The 18,928-nt window shown below is 47.9% G+C and overlaps 1 protein-coding gene across 4 annotated transcripts; it reads left to right on the top strand.

Annotated features, from left to right (window-relative positions):
• Window positions 1–155: 155 nt before the first annotated feature.
• On the top strand, window positions 156–18,863 carry TSTD2 (thiosulfate sulfurtransferase like domain containing 2). 4 transcript variants are annotated; one of them, XM_035097313.2, is made up of 11 exons: window positions 156–288; window positions 1,268–1,476; window positions 2,535–2,866; window positions 4,566–4,674; window positions 6,337–6,348; window positions 7,738–7,863; window positions 8,749–8,854; window positions 9,839–9,957; window positions 10,974–11,132; window positions 12,686–12,824; window positions 15,698–18,863. In XM_035097313.2, the coding sequence occupies exons 2-11, from the start codon at window positions 1,285–1,287 to the stop codon at window positions 15,925–15,927; spliced, it is 1,524 nt and encodes a 507-aa protein (XP_034953204.1). In that variant the 5' UTR covers window positions 156–288; window positions 1,268–1,284; the 3' UTR covers window positions 15,928–18,863. The 4 variants fall into 4 exon arrangements, with proteins under 4 accessions (XP_034953204.1, XP_034953205.1, XP_034953207.1 ...); XM_035097314.2 differs by lacking the exon at window positions 6,337–6,348 and having other exon boundaries at window positions 15,698–18,862; XM_035097316.2 differs by lacking the exon at window positions 15,698–18,863 and having other exon boundaries at window positions 12,686–12,832.
• Window positions 18,864–18,928: the final 65 nt, after the last annotated feature.

Consider the following 18,928-nt stretch of genomic DNA (forward strand, 5'->3'; position numbering starts at 1 on the left):
AGCCTTTTCCCCTTGCAGAGAGAGCGCCCCTCCCCCTCCCCAGCTTTTGTCTCCTTTACTTTTGCCATTGCAGGCACTGCCTGCAAAAGGCTGTGAATTGCAAGGAGTCCCTCAAGTGCCGCGTTCCCAGGGAGGAGCCGGGGTGGAGGGTTGGGTGGGAGGGGGAGAGACATGCTTTCCCTTAGCAGAGAGAGTCAGCAAATTCAGCTGCCTGCTCGGGAGGGGAAGGAGCCGCTTCAGAGAACAGCTGGATCAGAGATCTCCTGGGGACACAGGGAGCTTTGCAAGGTAAAAAAAAAGGGGGGGGCGATGGAGCAATAGCAGGAAAAAGGAGAGGAGCGCTGGGTGATGCAGCAAACAGAACAAGGCAGAAAGAGAATCCGGAAAGGAGTGTTGCTGTCTTGGCTCATGATTGCTCCCATTGAATTCTGTGGGACACAGCAGCATGGGTTGCAGCACTCTGGAGAAGGGGGCAAAGCCAATTGAGCCAAGAAACTCAGTCCAGCAACTACTCACTTTTGCTTCCTCTCATTCACATGACTATGAAAAGAGTGAAGCACAACTTTTGGAAGCAGCCGAACTTTTGTGGCAAATTCCAGCAGCCGGCAAGCTCTCCACCTTGCTTGCCATAAACATGGGTATTTTCCGCTCGCAGAATAATGCTTTCAAGCACTTTGATCTCGTGACTCCTTTACAACAACCCCAGAAGGCAGCCTGGTATTCTTCTAATGTGCTTATTGCAGGCGGGGGAGGGCGGGATTCTGGCGGGTAGCGTCTTGCCACAGACGCCCACCTGCCCCTTGAGAGATGGGCAAGCTTCTTCACACAGCACAAACGGTGGAACTGGCTCCCAACAAGAGGTAGGGATAGCCAGCAATTGGGATGGTTTTAAAAAACAGAGAAATCCATGGCAAATATAGCTATCAAAGTCTACTCGCCACAATGGCTATTTTGTACCTCTACCGTCATTCAAAATCACACTGTCCATAGGTGAAGACAGAGCTTAATAGGAAACAGAGATCATGGCATATTCTGAGAGATCACGGCATATTTCTCAGCTGCAAGGTGAACTTCTCTGTCTTGCCCCCTTCCCCCACGCTTCAGGTGGACTTTTTCTACCTTTTTATTTTATTTTTTTAAGTGCCACATGTTGCTCCCATGGTGAGCAAGGAGGCTATTTCAGACATTAGCCCGGGAAGGAATAGGAATGGGCTTGGAATGATTTGGACTGATCAAAATTCCTCTTTTTTGGAACTATCTCTCTTAGATCCCAGAGAAGAACTTATGCCCGGCAGCTGTGACGTAGCAATGACCTCTTCCTTGTCGCTACCTGATGGAGACAATACCGCGGAATTTTGCATTTTAACATTTGCAGACCTGGAGCTGAAAGATCACGGTCCTTCCCCACCTGAGGGCCACCTGAAAGCCGAATTAGATGCCAGGGCCCGAAAGAAGTATGCGTCCGCAAAGAAAAAGGTATTTGGTGTATGGATCACATGGTTAGAACATACCCAACCGTCTAGTGATGTGAAAATTGTTGTGCATATGGCAGCTTCTTGGCATTGGTCCTGAGTAGGGTAACTGTGCCCCTGAAGGACCAGGTGCACAGCCTGGGAGTCATTTTGGACTCACAGTTGTCCATGGAGGCGCAGGTCAATTCTGTGTCCAGGGCAGCTCTCTACTAGCTCTATCTGGTACACAGGCTGAGACCCTACCTGCCCGCAGACTGTCTTGCCAGAGTAGTGCATGCTCTGGCTATCTCCCGCTTGGACTACTGCAATGCGCTCTACGCGGGGCTACCTTTGAAGGTGACCTGGAAACTGCAATTAATCCAGAATGTGGCAGCTAGACTGGTGACTGGCTGCCGAAACCATAGAACACCGGTTCTGAAAGACCTACAGGACGTTTCCAATCACAATTCAAAGTGTTGGTGCTGACCTTTAAAGCCCTAAATGGCTTCAGCCCAGTATACCTGAAGGAGCATCCCCCACCCCCCGTTCACTGAGCTCCAGCTCCGAGGGCCTTCTGTTGGTTCCCTCCCTGTGAGAAGTGAAGCTACAGGGAACCAGCCAGAGGGCCTTCTCGGTGGTGACGCCCACCCTGTGGAACGCCCTCCCATCAAATGTTAAGGAAATAAACAACTATCTGACTTTTAGAAGACATCTGAAGGCAGCCCTGTTTAGGGCACTTTTTAATGTTTGATGTTTTATCGTGTTTTTAATATTCTGTTGGGAGCCGCCCAGTGTAGCTGGGGAAACCCAGCCAGATGGGTGGAGTAGAAATAATAAATAATAATTATTATTTAACACACCCCACCCCCCCATTTTCCCTGAATCAAATCTGTTCTGAACAGTGTTAGAGACCTAGGAGGACAATTAAAGTAGGGTGCCAGCGTGTTCAGAGGGTCAGTGCTCTTTTGAGCCGGGGGGGGGGGGAGAATATGGTTCGAATGTTGCATAGTGTGACCACAGTCTTTGCCTTCTCCAGTGGAAAGGTGGTCTGTACCCAAAATTCTCCTTTTGTCATTTTCGCAGGCCTTTGCTCTCTTCGTTAAAGCCAAGGAAGTGGCAGCTGACACTTGCTGCCCTGTGTCGCCTTGCCAAAGGGCGATTTCCTGGAGATGTTGCCAAGAAACTTTCAAAGATCTGTCTGGCATTCACAGGCATGTAGCGGCTCAGCATTCGGGCGATGTGGGGCAGCAGACATCCGTGATCCTGAAACAGATGGCGCGCAGTGTCAGCGTCACAAGTAGGCCAGTTTCATCGGCAGATGAAACACCCAGGCCTACCAAGCCTCTGTACAGAAGTCAAGAGATGTTCCAGAAGCTTCCAGACACAAGCCATATCGATATCAATGAAATGACAAGGTAAGAGGTTGTTTGTTTGTTTGTTTTTTAAAAAAACAGATACAAACAGCACCTGGGAATGCGCAGTTCGGCAATTTTCAGTTTATCCTCCCCCTCCCCCCATCTTAAATTCAAATATCCACCTTTAGTTTGCAGTTTTTTAAAAATAAGGTCATCCCAATAATAATAATATTATTATTTATACCCCGTCCATCTGGCTGGGTTGCCCTAGCCACTCCCCCAAATTTGTCAGCATTTGTTAGTGTGCATTTCTCCTAATATACTGTGCCATTTTGCCTAAAAAAGGATGGCCCTCTGTGATGTATGGTCAAGCTGAGATTCCTGGATAGCAAGGGTTGCACGAGATGACTCGCAGGCCCCCTTCCAACTCTACAATTCTATGATTCCACACACAGTTCTGCAAGCAAATTCCCCGTATATAACCCTTTTTTTTCACAGTGCTGCCTCACAAGACGAATTTAATTCATTCTGCGAGTCAATTCGTTTTGCGAAAAATCCGTTTTGCGAATCGCGGTTTCCCATAGGCATGCATTGAAATTTCTTTTTTTGCCCATAAAGGTAAAGGGACCCCTGACCATTAGGTCCAGTCATGACCGACTCTGGGGTTGCGGCGCTCATCTCGCATTATTGGCCGAGGGAGCCGGCGTATAGCTTCCAGGTCATGTGGCCAGCATGACAAAGCCGCTTCTGGCAAACCAGAGCAGCACATGGAAACGCCGTTTACCTTCCCGCTATAGTGGTTCCTATTTATCTACTGGCATTTTGATGTGCTTTCGAACTGCAGAGGAACGCATTAATTAAATTTCAATGCATTCCTATGGGCAACCGCGATTCGCAAGACGAATTTTTCGCAAAACGAATTTGTCTTGTGAGTCACCATCAGATCGCAAGACGCATTCGTCTTGTGAAATATTTGCCCTGCAGGGCATTCGTCTTGCGAGGTACCACTGTATGCTGTTTTCACTAACATATGTAAATGTTTCCCTTGTTTTTGGTTGGCGAAATACACAGGAAAATTCAGTGAAATACAAAAGTCAAAGGACAGGTGCTCGCTTCGGCAGCACATATACAAAAGTCAAAGGACAGCTGCATGTTGGGTCACATATTGGGCGGAATTTAACGTTGAGCTGGCACAATTGTTGCATCCGTGCAAGCGTTTCTGCTTCCAGAGGGACTGATCTCCCTTCCTCCCCCTGCATACTGTTCCACGGGTTCTCCTGACCCTCTAACATGGATTTGGGGGAGGCATGGGGGCCACATAGTGAGGAGGAGATGGTAGAAAGCCCCATCCCTCTAGCAGGAGTCTGGCCCTCTGTTTCGGGAAGTGCAAACGAAACCAGTTTTCTCCCCCAAGCCTTACTACGGACCCTGCACAGTTTCCATGTCTTTGTGCTGTGAAGCGGTCTGTATACAGTCATACCTCGGCTTAAGTACGCTTTGGTTTGAGTACTTTCAGTTTAAGTACTCCGCGGACCCGTCTGGAGCGAATTAATCCACTTTCCATTACTTTCAATGGGAAAGTTCGCTTCAGGTTAAGTACGCTTCAGGTTAAGTACAGACTTCCGGAAGCAATTGTGTACTTATACCGAGCTACCACTGTATATGGATAATAACATTTCAGGTGTTATATGGCCAATGCGGAAGTCATCGTTTTTCTTACATAAGCTTCTCCCTGCTCCCCCTTTGTTGTCATTGACAGTGAGCCTGGCCAAGTTTTGCTGTACTATTGTTACTGCGAGGTGGCAGATACCCGGGGACTCTGTGACTGGCAGAGGTCTTTATGCCAACACCTGCATCTCACTGGCAAGGTAAGTCAGTGCACTACACAGCGAAAAGCTGCAGCAGATTGGCTGTCCAGAGCTAGCCCCACCAGCAGACCTGGCAGGCTAGGGATTCCTCCCATATCAGGAATCTCCTATCTGTTCAGACACCTTACAAGAGCCACTGTGGCATAGTGTAGGGCTGATATGGGACGCAGGTGGCGCTGTGGTCTAAACCACTGATCCTCTTGGGCTTGCTGATCAGAAGGTCGGCGGTTTGAATCCCCACGATGGGGTGAGTTCCCGTTGCTCTGTCCCAGCTCCTGCCAACCTAGCAATTCGAAAGCACACCAGTGCAAGTAGATAAATAGGTACCGCTGGGGCAGGAAGGTAAACGGCGTTTCCATGCACTCTGGCTTCCGCCATTCCAGAAGCGGATTAGTCATGCTGGCCACATGACCCGGAAAGCTGTCTGTGGACAAACGCCGGCTCCCTTGGCCTGAAAGCGAGATGAGCGCTGCAACCCCATAGTTGCCTTTGACTGGACTTAACCATCCAGAGGTCCTTGGTTTTGACCTTTAATGCACTGTGCGGCTTAGGACCCTCGTACCTACGGGACCGCCTCTCCTGGTATGCCCCGTGGAGGACCTTAAGGTCCACAAATAACAACATTCTGGAGATCCCGAGCCATAAGGTGGCTAGATTGGCCTCAACTAGGGCCGGGGCCTTTTCAGTACTGGCCCCGACTTGGTGGAACGCTCTTTCACAGGAGACCAGGTCCCTGCGGGATTTGACATCTTTCCGCAGGGCCTGCAAGACAGAGCTGTTCCGCCTGACCCCTGTGTTTTCCTCCCTCATGGTTTTGATTTATGGACTACTTAAAATGAGGCTGCATTTTAAATTTTAATATTGTATTTTAATTGTTTTCTTTACTTTTATGTCTTATTGAAATTTTATTGGTGTTAGCAGCCCTGAGCCCGGTTTTGTCTGGGGAGGGCGGGGTATAAATAAAATATTATTATTATTATTATTATTATTATTATTATTATTATTATTATTATTACCGTTTACTTAACGTAGGGCTGGATGCAAATCATGATGCATTTGCAATGCAAAAATCATACTGCGAAGCCAGCTAATGCCTGTACATAGTTCCATCCTGATTTCAGACATTGTGATATATCAGTATATTGCAATGTTTCGCGGGTGATATGTCTCAACATTGAAAACCAGATCTCTCCCAGCCCTAGTATAGCATCAGGCTTTGAGCACACTGTACCTTTAAAGCACAGTTGAAGCTCCTTCCCTTGCCCCTCAATGAATTCTGGGCATCGTAGTTTGTTAAGGGTTGCTGGGAATTGTATCTCTTTGAGGGGGAAACTGTAATGCCCATAATTCTTTGAGGGGAAATAATGTGCTTTGGATGTGCATAGCTTTTCAGACTTCCTCCTTCTTTGGCGATCACTCATAGCCGAGTAAGATTGCCTTCCATGAACACAATTTTAACAGTGAGTCTGTAAGTGACTGTGGAGGCAAATTCTGGATCCATACATCCTTCCACAGTGGGGACATAGGTTTCCAGGCGGGAGTTGATCACGGTGAGGGTTTGCCAAGCGTGCCTTCCTCTTAGCATGTTTCTCCCTTTTGTCCTGAGTTTGAGCATCTTCAAAGCCCACGACACTTTTGGTAAAGGCTATTCTCCCATTGGAGCGCTCGCAGCAGGTCAGTGTTTCCCATTTTTAAAATATTTGCCTTGAGAGAGTCTTTAAACCTCTTATGGGGCTAGGACCTGGTAGGACCCAGGCTTCAAATCCCCACTCAGCCACAAAGCTCACTGGCCCAATCACTGCCTCTTAGCCTAATCTACCTCGCGGGGTTGTTGTGAGGATAAAATGGGGAGGGAGGATCCATGCAGGCCACCTTGACCTCCTTGGACGGATTGTGACCTATAGATGCAATAATAAATAAATCACATTAGTTCTATGGAGGAACTAATTTTCCTGAAATCCAGTCCTTTGGAGAGTAAGTCCACCAAAGGTGTTATACGACCTGTGCTAGCATTTTCCTTGGATTACTTACATGCAGCTGTGTCATAGCTACCAAGTTCCTGTGGGAGAAATAAGGGACCAGACCGGAAGTAGCAGACCGGAAGTAGCGCTGCCGCCATTTTGGAACTGGGCGGAGCATGCTCAGAAGTGACTTTTGATGCTGCTTTGCCCAGTTCCAAAATGGCCGCTGCGCCAGAAGTCGCACTGCAGCCATTTTGGAACTGCACGGAGCAGCATCAAAAGTCGCTTCTGAGCATGCTCCGCCCAGTTCCAAAATGGTCGCCGTGCCAGAATAAACCGGGAAAAACATCCGTTTTTTCAGCTGAGAACAGCTAGAAAAATGGGGGTTTCCCGGGGAATACGGGAGACTTGGCAGCTATGAGCTGTGTGCAATGTGTTGTTGGGCTGGAAGGCCAAAACCCAATGCATCCTTTCTTCGATGTAAGCCAATCTGTTGCACTTTACTTCTGGGTAGGCTTGAGTTTCGCATCTCGTCTCCTGTCCTTTCCTCCTTGGTTGGTTTCCAGGTGCGAATAGCTTCTGAAGGAATCAATGAAACCGTTGGTGGGAGCAAGTTGGCTACTAGCCATTATTATTATTATTATTATTATTATTATTATTATTATTATTATTATTATTAAATTTTCCACACATACTTTAAACCAGGCATCCCCAAACTGCGGCCCTCCAGATGTTTTGGCCTACAACTCCCATGATCCCTAGCTAACAGGACCAGTGGTTGGGGAAGATGGGGATTGTAGTCCCAAACATCTGGAGGGCCAAAGTTTGGGGATGCCCGCTTTAAACCAATGATAAAGGAAAAAAAACATACACATATACATTTATACAGATATACCTTCTTCAAATACATTAGATTAATTCTCCATCACATATCTATACTTAAAAACTCCATCTCCTATTCCTATACCCCTATACCCTCCTGAACCCCACTCCCCCTCACCTGTGTATGATCTCAGTATAGAATTTCTCCTTCACTTTACTTCTGGGTAAGCCGGAGTTTCGCATCTCATCTCCTGTCCTTTCCTCCTTGGTTGGTTTCCAGGTGCGAATAGCTTCTGAAGGAATCAATGGAACTGTTGGCGGGAGCAAGAGGGCGACTAGCCTTTACATGGAGGCAATGCTGTCTCACCCCCTCTTTAAAGGCATTTTGACAAGGGAGGATTTCAAGGTGAGAGACCTGATCTGCTCGGCATGATGCACAAACGCCCATTCTTGGTCCTACAGCGAGCATTTCTTTAAGTGCCCTTTCCTCTCCACTTCTAGGGTGGAAGGCAGAGAAGCCAGGAGTAGGCAGAGCTAGAGCTCCAAAAGAATGGATATGCGGCGTGAGACTGTCAAATCCACTTTAAATGGGCAAAACCTAAGACGGAATCGTATCTGCAAAATAGTAGTTGTTGGCATCTGTCTGTCTTGAGAGACAAGGGAATGCTGCTCCATGGGTGAAGTCAAACCGCTGCATTAGCAGCAGCAAAGTGACCTCTCTGGGGCGCGAGCCTGGGCAGTGTGTATGGAGGCCTCAAGCTGCCCAGATGGCAAGACACCCCTCTCGGTCTCGCTGATGTGGTCCAAAGGGAAGCAGAGCAATATAGAATCATAGAATCATAGAGTTGGAAGAGACCACAAGGGTCATCCAATCCAACCCCCTCTATATGACATCAAATATATAAAAGGATGTCATATAGAGGAGGGAGAAAGGTTGTTTTCTGCTGCTCCAGAGAAGCAGACCCAGAGCAATGGATTCAAACTACAAGAAAGAAGATTCCACCTAAACATTAGGAAGAACTTCCTGACAGTAAGAGCTGTTCGGCAATGGAATTTGCTACCAAGGAGTGTGGTGGAATCTCCTTTTTCGGAGTTCTTTAAGCAGAGGCTTGACAGGCATATGTCAAGAATGCTTTGATAGTGTTTCCTGCTTGGCAGGGGGTTGGATTGGATGGCCCTTGTGGTCTCTTCCAACTCTATGATTCTATGAACATCCCTGTCTCCACTTGACCTGCCTGCAGTATAGATCTGTTGGTACCTGTTTCTTGTTGGTTTTCTGCTTGTTCCTCAGACCAGTGCAGGAGGAGCCCACTGTTTCACAGACCTTCGGATTGGCGTCTTTGAAGAAATTGTGCCCATGGGAATCAACCCGCAGAAAGTCTCTTACAAAGAAACAGGTGTGGCGAATAATGATATGAAAACAATATTTTATTATTTATACCCCGCACATCGCTCCCAACAGAATATTAAAAGCACAATAAAAAAATTCAAACATTAAAAACTTCCCTAATCTGGGTTGCCTTCAGATGTCTTCTAAAAGCCAGATAGTTGTTTTATTTCTTTGACATCTGATGGGAGGGCGTTTCACAGGGCGGGTGCCATTACCAAGAAGGCCCTCTGCCTGGTTCCCTGCAACCTCGCTTCTTGCAAAGAGGGAACCGCCAGAAGGCCCTCGGAGCTGGACCAGAGAGTCTGGGCTGAATGATGGGGGTGGAGATGCTCCTTCAGGTATACTGGGCTGAGGCCAACAAGTCTTGGCTTTAGAAGGACTGGGAATTGGTAGGGGGCACCAAACATGGCGGGGGGCTGGGAGGCAGGGAGCCCAAACAGGAGATGGACCTGGAATCAGTGAAAGGCGGAGCCAAAGCTAGTGATGGGCGGAGCCAACTGAGTCTAGTTTTGCCTTTATCCTCCTTAGCTGACACCCAGAGCTCTGCCCCGGAGCAGTTGTAAAAACTAGAAGGCAGATGGGGGAGGGCAGGCTCAGGTTGGTGGAGCAGAGCCCCATTGGCCTTAATGGACAAGCTGCATTGACTGAACACTGTAAAAGGAAATGGCCGCTGAATTGATGCCACAGCCTCTGTTTGCTTACCCTTGCTCTGCCCTTGAAGACCCTGGTTTTTAGGACCTCTTCACCCAATTGCTACTGCAAAGGGAGACTTCAGGCAGTCCCGTTTCACGCACCCACATTGTTGCTCCCGTATGGATTTGAAACACTTTAATGTTATACCAAAAGATGTCTCATCGGAAGGAGTTTCCTGTTTTGACACAGGGTTCCCCACAGGGTTCCCCAGGGAGGAGAGGAATGCTGTTTGAGTCCAAATTCAAGTTTGTTTTTTATACCTTTAGAACCTTTGTAAGCCATGTTCAATTGCTTGTAGGGATCCGTCTTTCTCCGAAGGAGTTTCATCTAGAAGTGGAGAAATATCTCTCTCAGGGTAACAAAGGGCAAGCAGATACCATTTTGCTGGACTGCAGGAACTTCTATGAAAGTAAAATAGTAGGTGGCTTTTGAGTTGGCATTTATTTTCCTCCTTGGGGATTCGAAAGGCTGAAGGAAGCAGATTTTTGTCTTTCTTTAATTTATATCCAACCCAGGGCAGCAAACAACATGTGATAAAACAGTAGAAAAGCATATTAAAAAGAATTCCAAAACAGATGCAGACTGGGGAAGGATTTCAGCTTAAAGGTTTGTTGACAGAGGAAGGTCATCATCAGTAGTTGCCAAAAAGACAACACTTCCTCCTTTCTATTCCATCTGCTTTTTGCCATGTTCTAAAAAATGATTTCATTGATAAGATTTACAGCCTGCCTGTGGCACTTCCAGACGACCTGTTTATTGAGCATTCTTCATGCTTTGTTTGTAGGATGGTTAGATGATGTGGCATCAATGCAAGTGCTATCCCACACTTCCCATTGCATTTCCCTGTCACTTTCCTTACCGCAAACATTCTGATCTTTTTTTGGGGGGGGAAGCAGGTTTGGTGTGCACTCCTTCCCAACAGCATAGCCTGAATTTACCAGTATGTGATTGAATCCCAGCCCCAGAAAGAGTGGCAGTCTGGAAGTGCCTCTTAATTCTCAAGGCAAGCAGAAAGCAATAGGACACTGATGCAGAAATGCCCCCATGAGGCTTCAGAGCCAGTGTGGTGTAGTGGTTAAGAGCGGTAGACTCGTAATCCGGGGAACCAGGTTCGCTTCCCCGCTCCTCCACATGCAGCTGCTGGGTGACCTTGGGCTAGTCACACTTCTCTTAAGTCTCTCAGCCTCACTCACCTCACAGAGTGTTTGTTGTGGGGGAGGAAGGGAAAGGAGAATGTTAGCCGCTTTGAGACTCCTTAGGGTAGTGATAAAGCGGGATATCAAATTCAAACTCCTCCTCCTCCTCCTCCTCCTCCTCCTCCTCCTCCTCCTCCTCCTCCTCCTCCTCCTCCTCCCTACTCTCCAGAAGTGTTTCAGTGGCCCCACTTTGCAAAACACTTTAATTAAGCCGTATGCCTTTCTTTCGGCCCGCAGGGACATTTCCGAGGCTCTTTGGCTCCAGACATCAGGAAATTCAGCTACTTCCCCACCTATGTGGATGAGAACCTGGATCTTTTCAAGGGCAAGAGGATCCTGATGTATTGCACAGGAGGAATCCGTTGTGAGCGGGGCTCAGCTTACCTCAGGTCCAAGGTGAGCAGCTGCCTCAGGGGAAAGCACTCGGCCGAGAGAATTTGTGTGGTGCAGAGCATGACCGGAGCAGTCAAATGTCCACAGCTTTGCTGGTTTGACATATAGGTCCACAAATTTAAGAATAAAAAACGATTCAAGCAGAACGACAGCACCGGGTAGTGACAAATTGACTTGCATAAACTGGCATTCAGCACTTGAAATAATTATTAAGAAGGAATGGAAAGGGCATAAAGTCAATCTATTCTAAATGCTGTGATCAGAGCTAGATCAGCTGTCGCAGCATCCTTAGCTGATGAGCCAATATAACTTAGAGGAGGCAAAGAATTTGCTGCAACTTCTCTTCAAAACATTTAATTTATTTCCTTATAGAAACAAAGCTCTTTCGAGTGCCACCAGGAATAACTGCTTAAGCCATTAGCAGACAGGAGATGCCACCCTGTTATTTCCTGTGCTGTCTGTGTTTTGGAAAACCTTCCCCTAGAGATAAGGTCCTTTAAGGTCCGGAGATTAACTCTTGTCCTTTCAAGGCAGTTCACTGAGCTTAGAAGCAACAGATATTACACTTCAGGCCCTGCCGTGATAACCGAAGCAAATTGTCTCCTGTCATTTCATAGTTACCTGGCAGAGAATCCCATCTCTTTTGTTTTAAAGAAATGCAAACTGGTTTCTCGTCCTCATGTTGGGTGCAAATGTATTTCTAAATGGGCAGGGGGTACCTGTAAAAAAGTTTTTTTCAGTCAAGGAGCAGAGCTTCTGTGTTCTGGCTGGCAACTTCCTGGTTCTGCCCTCAGTTTCCTACGTTGCAGCCCTGCTCCCTACGTGATCAGCGTTCTGAGTCGTGCAGGGCGTCTTCTTATGCATGTATAGAGCAGACTCCCCATGTTCACGTTGTGAATGCGACAGCAGCAACAGTGGGAGCAGACGTAGCAGGGGGACTTTGCTTATTATATACTCAGCCCCAAGCAACATGTGAAGAGGGCTTACATGGAGGGCAAGGTAAGGTAAGGAGAGGGTGGCTCTGTGGTCTAAACCACTGAGCCTCTTGGGCTTGCTGATCAGAAGGTTGACGGTTCGAATCCCCACGACGGGGTGAGCTCCCGTTGCTCTGTCCCAGCTCCTGCCAACCTAGCAGCTCGAAAGCACACCAGTGCAAGTAGATAAATAGGTACCGCTGCAGCGGGAAGGTAAATGGCATTTCCTTGTGATCTGATTTCCGTCACGGTGTTCCATTGTGCCAGAAGCGGTTTAGTCATGCTGGCCACATGACCCGGAAATCTGTCTGTGGACAAACACTGGCTCCCTCAACCTGAAAGCGAGATGAGCACCGCAGCAACCCCATAGTCGCCTTTGACTGGACTTAACCATCCAGGGGTCCTTTACCTTACCTACAGGGAGGGCCAGGACATTCAGTACAAGGATGTTCCCTCCCACTTCAGAAAATAAGCAGGTAGTGCAGGTAACAATAACCAAGCCAATTGTAGACTGGAGATAATTTTGCCTCTGTGTCAGAAATTAAGAATAACTCTTGGTGGTTTGGGGCTGTTCTGAAACAGGGCGTGTGCAAAGGCGTGTACCACCTCAAGGGCGGCATCCACAAGTACCTGGAAGAATTCCCAGATGGGTTCTACCGAGGGAAGCTCTTCGTCTTCGATGAGCGTTATAGCATCTCCTCCAACGGTGATGTGATTTCAGGTAGGTGAGCCTGCTCTCCTGAGGGGCTTTTCTGACATTCAACACTTTTTCCTTTCCTAGACTTATTTGTAAACTTTAGTCCAGGGACGGGGGTGTATGGGGTGTTAGGGGAGGGGGTAGTACCTCTGATGGGGAGACACACCATGCTCCTTCTGGGGTAGTTTGTCCACCTTTGGTCCCCACCCAGCACTGAGCTCTTACCTGCGGCTCCTAGAAGCTGTCAGAATGCAACAGCGTCCACACTCTGGGGATGGCTTTGACTGGCCGGCTAAACCTGGCGAGGGTTGCCAATGGGTCTCAAGCCCTTGGTGAGTTAGGGACTTGTCCTAGATGCGAAGACAGGCTCTAGCAGATTGAGCGGATGAGACCAGTAGAGGTTACAATGTCAAGAAGGCAGTTTCTGCACATGCTGGGTACAGTAGTTTGGGGTGGCAGTTATTTTCATTTGGGTATAACTATAAATTATCATCATCATCTATTGATTTATTGGTTTATTGGTCTGTATAATATATTTTGTTTTTTAATGTTTCATGTTTTATTATGTTTGTATATATGCTGTAAGCTGCCCAGAGTGGCTGGGGAAAGAATAATAATAATAATAATAATAATTCATAGCTGTAGAATTGATCCCAGCCTGTCCATGCTAATTCTCAATGCATTGCTCCTCAAGTGTTCAAGACATTTTAACTGATGTTAAAACTCAAATCATTGGTGAATTCAATTTGAATGTGTTTTTTTTGGGGGGGGGGAATCACCAAACTTTCCACTGCTGATGCCTTTCTGTGATCCAGCTAATTCTTCAAATCCTCCTTCCCCAGACTTCTTTTCTATCCCTGTCTTTCTGCTTTCTTAGATCCCCTGCCTCATTCCCTCGGACCCCCATCTCACCCATAACTGCCAAGTCTCCCGTTTCCCCCGGAAAACCCCCGTTTTTCCAGCTGTCCCCAGCCAAAAAAAAACGGATTTTTTTTTTTGTTTTTTCCTGGTTTATTCTGGCGCAGCGGCCATTTTGAAACTGGGCGGAGCATGCTCAGAAGCGACTTTTGATGCTGCTCTGCCCAGTTCCAAAATGGCTGCAGCGCAACTTCTGGTGCGGCGGCCATTTTGGAACTGGGCACAGCAGCATCAAAAGTCACTTCTGAGCATGCTCCGCTCAGTTCCAAAATGGCCACCACGTTACTTCCGGCATGCTACTTCCGGTCCGGTCCCTTATTTTTCAGAGAGGAACTTGGCAGGTATGATCTCGCCTCCCGTCTTCCCTGGACCCTTTTGCCTTTATGTGTCAGGAACTGGCAGGGCTCTGAGGAGGGGTGGAAGGGGTAGTGGTGCCAGAGGCTGATCTAGGGGAAGGGGGCAGTGATTTATGTGGTTTTGTGCCCCCTGCAAGGCAGGAGCCAGAGCTGGAGGATGGGGAGGGACACTCACAAACGGTGGAGGGAGGACAGGACACACCAGGAGCTGAGGGAGAGATGGTCCCTGAAGTGAGGGGGCTGGCAGAATCCTCCCCACTGCTGCTGCCCCCCAGGACCAGGAGGGGGCTTGAAAAAGCAGGCGCAGTAACACTTTCCATGTAGGGGAATTCACAAGTTGCTTGTCGGACAAGAGGACTTAATTTTTGGGGGTGGGTGGGTGGAGTAGACATGGCCACCCATTGCTCAGAGCACAGGCCCAGAGAGGGGAAGCAGCTCGCTAGACACCAGAAGTATATTGTGCGTGTTTGGTGCACCTCAGGAACTACTGTATATTTGTGGCTTGTCAATAGAGACTCAAACCACCTGCCATTCATCCTCCTTGGGCTGGATGCACTTAGGACTCCATCTTGGATCTGAACACCTCAGCCAATGGCTGCCTGAGATTTTGCTTCTCTGTGATATTAGGCCATGAATTTAATGGTGCGTAACCATTAGGCCCCAGGTGGCGCTGTGGTTAAACCACAGAGTGTAGGGCTTGCTGATCAGAAGGTTGGCGGTTCAAATCCCTGCAATGGAGTGAGCTCCCGTTGCCCGGTCCCAGCTCCTGCCCACCTAGCAGTTCGAAAGCACATCAAAGTGCAAGTAGATAAATAGGGACCGCTCCACCGGGAAGGTAAACGGCATTTCCATGCGCTGCTCTGGTTCGTCAGAAGCAGCTTTGTCATGCTGGCCACATGACCCGGAAGCTGTCTGCGGACAAACGCTGGCTCCCTCGGCCTATAGAGCGAGATGAGCGCCGCAACCCCAGAGTCAGGGGCCCTTTTACCTTTTTAAGGTTTAAGTGGGATAAAGATGGCAGCCTTAGTCAATTTCTGCTGAATAGAACAGGAAAAAAATTAAGGAGTGTCTTTCCTTCTTGCATTGAGAGGCAGCTTTTGTTGATTGAACACAGTGCTTTTTTTTCTGGGGAGACGCATGGCTACGCATAGGCTACCCCTTAACATTTGTGAGTCTGTTGGGAGAAGAAACTAAAATTTTATGAATCGTCAGTTCCGTTGCTACCCCCGATGGCGGCCTCATTTCCTGTCATGGTGTTTCCTGAGTCTCAGACAGAAGTGAGAGTACCCCTCAACATTTCTAAAGAGAGAAAAAAAGCATTGATTGAACGTGTCTTGATCAGAAGTTACGATGAATGCAGAATAAAAAGTTCATCTGGAGCAGGCTTCCTCAAACTCGGCCCTCCAGATGTTTTGAGACTACAATTCCCACCATCCCTGACCACTGGGTCTTGCTAGCTAGGGATCATGGGAGTTGTAGGCCAAAAACGTCTGGTGGGCCGAGTTTGAGGAAGCCTGATCTGGAGGGTCTGCCAGAGGGCTTGGGGAGGGCGGGGTCAGCGGCAACCACAAATAATGGCTATTGGCAGGACATTTAACCCTCCTCTTCCCTCTCTTCCTCCAGCCTGCCGTTACTGTGGGATGCTCTGGGACCAGTATCGACTTTGCTCCACCCAGCCCTGCCGCCAGCTTGTCCTGGCATGCCCGCAGTGCCAGCTGAAAGGGTTCACAGCCTGCTGCCCCCTCTGCCAGAAGAAAGGCCTGGCGCTGGCTTCAGCTCCTTCCGGACCCTCCTTCAAGGAGGAGTGTGAGTGCACCGGCACACGGCGGCAGGTCCCAGTGGAGCGCATCTAAGCAAGGGCCCTGCAGCAAGAATCCCACCTCCTTGGACTTCCGCTTGGGGTGCCCGAATCCCAGCTCTCTTTTTTCAGGGGATTCGAGGCAAGCAGTTCCATTCGGCAGCTTTGCTCCGGTTTCAGGCAGTTAATCAGGGCTTCATGGCAATGCTATTGCGACTCTCTGGAGTAAATTACTGGTGCAAGCATGTACACACAACTCCCATGGTGCTACACAACCGTTTCCTCACGTGAGGTGATCGCCCCTTCCCTTCCAGCAGGATGCAGAGCGCTGACAGAAAGCATCACTGCTCCGCTTCTCTGAACCAGGGCAAGACGACAGAGCGACAAGGCACAATAAGGTGCAAGAGGATTCCCGTTAAAGGAAAAGCACGCCACCGACAGGTAGACTCTCATGTGTATATGCATTGGGAGGCTACAGTATGCTCTGGCTTCCAGCGAATGTGGGCCACCTATACATGCAGCGAGTTATGGGCTTGTAGGTATATAGGCTGCGATCAGCCTGCAAGTTTCCCAGTCTTTCCTCCGAAAAGGTGCATTTTGGGTGGGAAACTGCTCTGGTTCCCGGTTTTTGTGGAATCCCCACCGCTGCCCAGGTAAGAGATCTGCATGGGGATCTGAAGAATCAAAATAATCAGAATTGTAGAGTTTGAAGGGATCTTAAGGGTCGTCTAGTTCAACCCCCTACAATGCAAGAATCTCAGCTAAAGCATCCATGACAGATGGCCACCCATCCTCTTCTTAGAAACTTCCAAGAAAGAGTCCACCGCCTTCTGAGGGACTTCCTCCCACTGTCAAACAGCTCTCACTATCAGAAAGTTTTTCCTGATGTTTAGCTGGGAACTCCTTTCTTGTAACTTGAAGCCATTGGTTCAAGTCCTGCCCTCCGGTGCAGGAGAAAAAAAGCTTGCCGCATCTATCTACCCTGTGGCAGCCCTTTAGTTATTTGAATAAACATACCCACCTCCCTCCAACAGTTCCTTGGAAGGCTTGGTTTCCAGGTCCTTGATCATCTTTTAGATCAGTGATGGCCAAACTTGGCCCTCCAGCTGTTTTGGGACTACAACTCCCATCATCCCTAGTAGCTAACAGGGCTAGTGGTCAGGGATGATGGGAATTGTAGTCCCAAAACAGCTGGAGGGCCAAGTTTGGCCGTCACTGTTTTAGATAGTAAAAGACATCAGAGACCACAGGTTTGCAAGAGGACTCAGAAAGGGGGCTTAAAAGCTCCTTAAAATGCACATATAGATGAGTAAAGGTGGTTAGGAGGTTCCAAAATGGGGGAGGCAAAACCTCTGTGAAGCAATTTGACATACTCTCCCAGATTCCACCACTTCACTCTTTTATTTTCTGGGTTAATTGGTTGCAAACAGGTTTTTTTTTTCCAGGAAGCAATTTACATGGAAATGAGCATGGAACTTCCACTATACAGTTGTTCCTTGGAAGTCGAACAGCCTGGTTCTCGAACATTTTGGCTTCCGAACGACCAAAACCCGGGAGTGACTGTTCAGGAAGTGAGCTTCCTGCAGCCAATCAGAAGCTGTGCTTTGGTTTTTGAACGTTTTGGAAATCAAACTGACTTCCAAAACGGATTCTGTTCGACTTCCAAGGTACGACTGTATTCCACTAGGTTCTGCAAGTGGCTTTTACTTCATGTGCAAGCTCAAACATAATGTGGAAATTAACAGCTAAGTAAATAAGATAAACTCCTGTGTGGATACTGCCTAGGAGACACAGAATTATGCAAGGGAACAGAAGTTATTATATCTGCGTAACATGCATAGGTTGTAGAAATTGGCCTTTCCTGGTCTGGAGTTTTTATTTGTGGGTGGAGCAAAATGCACACAACCTTGGCTTAGAAGCGGAGGCTATTTGGAAATGCAGCAAAACTGCCCCGTAGTTTGGTGTCCAGTGGCTTCCAGGGAAGGCAGGCTTAATTAAGATGCACCTCTGGCAACTGCCCAACGTATAGGCAGAACTGGTGGAAATACTGCAAATAAACATTTCTGCACAGTGCCTCTGTAGCTAGTTGCAATTAGCACCTTCTTGCAACAAGAGGCAGACCCCTCTGGGCTCCTGGATCTGCAAGCAGGAGGAAAGATTTGAGAAGCTGGCAGAGAAGATGTGGCATATTTTCCTTTGGGCTATGAGATGTGATGCAGGGTTTAAAGAGCCTAACAAGGCGCTACAGTGGTGCCTCGCTTAACGAATGCCCTGCTTAACGAAATTTCCGCTTAACGAAAGGATTTTTCGAGCGGAGGGTACCTCGCTAGACGAATTCGTTTTATGAAAAATTTGTCTAGCGAATCACAGTTTCCCATAGGAATGCATTGAAATTCAATTAATGCATTCCTATGGGCAAAAAAAAATCAAAAAAACCTCAATGCATTCCTATGGGATTCGCTAGACGAATTTTTCGTTATAAGAAAAGACCCGTGGAACGAATTAAATTCGTCTAGCAAGGCACCACTGTAATCAGATTCTGATTCTTCTAGCAGGAATGGTCCAGTATCTATTTTCAGCCAAGGTTGTTGTTATGAGCAATGGTTTATTAAGGGGTAATTTACAAGCAGTGCAACATTACAAGGCTGGCTGCAACAGACCAGGTAGTGTTGCATTGAAGCTGCCATTCATTTAAATGTTCCATAAAGGGTGCCTTGCCATGTTTGAAAGGGCCTTGAGCCAATCTCTGCTCCTCAGAGCCTGAGCTTTTAAGGGCAGCATCAACCTCTGCCCCTCTTTCCTGTTGATTTTTTTTTGGCGGGGGATTCTTTGATAGGGCATATTGTGACACCGCCAAGGAGATTTTGCACCCAGACAGGCAGCGCCCTTCTCCTTTGGCAGAAGACCCATCTAGGGTTGCCAGACTCAATAGAGGACAGGACTTATGTGCCTTTAATTGCCCTGCTCTCTCTTGAGTCTGGAAACCTTAAAGAGAACCAGCAGACCCTTTTCTTGGAAATTAAGGGTCTGCTGGTTTCTCTTTAAGGTTTCCAGAC

The sequence above is a fragment of the Zootoca vivipara genome, chromosome 16 (genome assembly GCF_963506605.1).
Source record: "Zootoca vivipara chromosome 16, rZooViv1.1, whole genome shotgun sequence".
NCBI classification, from domain to species: Eukaryota; Metazoa; Chordata; class Lepidosauria; order Squamata; family Lacertidae; genus Zootoca; species Zootoca vivipara.

What these genes read in the sequence shown, in the direction of transcription:
- TSTD2 (XM_035097313.2), top strand. Translation starts at nt 1,285, where the DNA reads ATGCCCGGCAGCTGTGACGTAGCAATGACCTCTTCCTTGTCGCTACCT. An exon ending in ATGCGTCCGCAAAGAAAAAG is followed by an intron (nt 1,477 to 2,534) that starts GTATTTGGTGTA and finishes TCATTTTCGCAG; the next exon opens with GCCTTTGCTCTCTTCGTTAA. An exon ending in CAGCTTACCTCAGGTCCAAG is followed by an intron (nt 11,133 to 12,685) that starts GTGAGCAGCTGC and finishes GTTCTGAAACAG; the next exon opens with GGCGTGTGCAAAGGCGTGTA.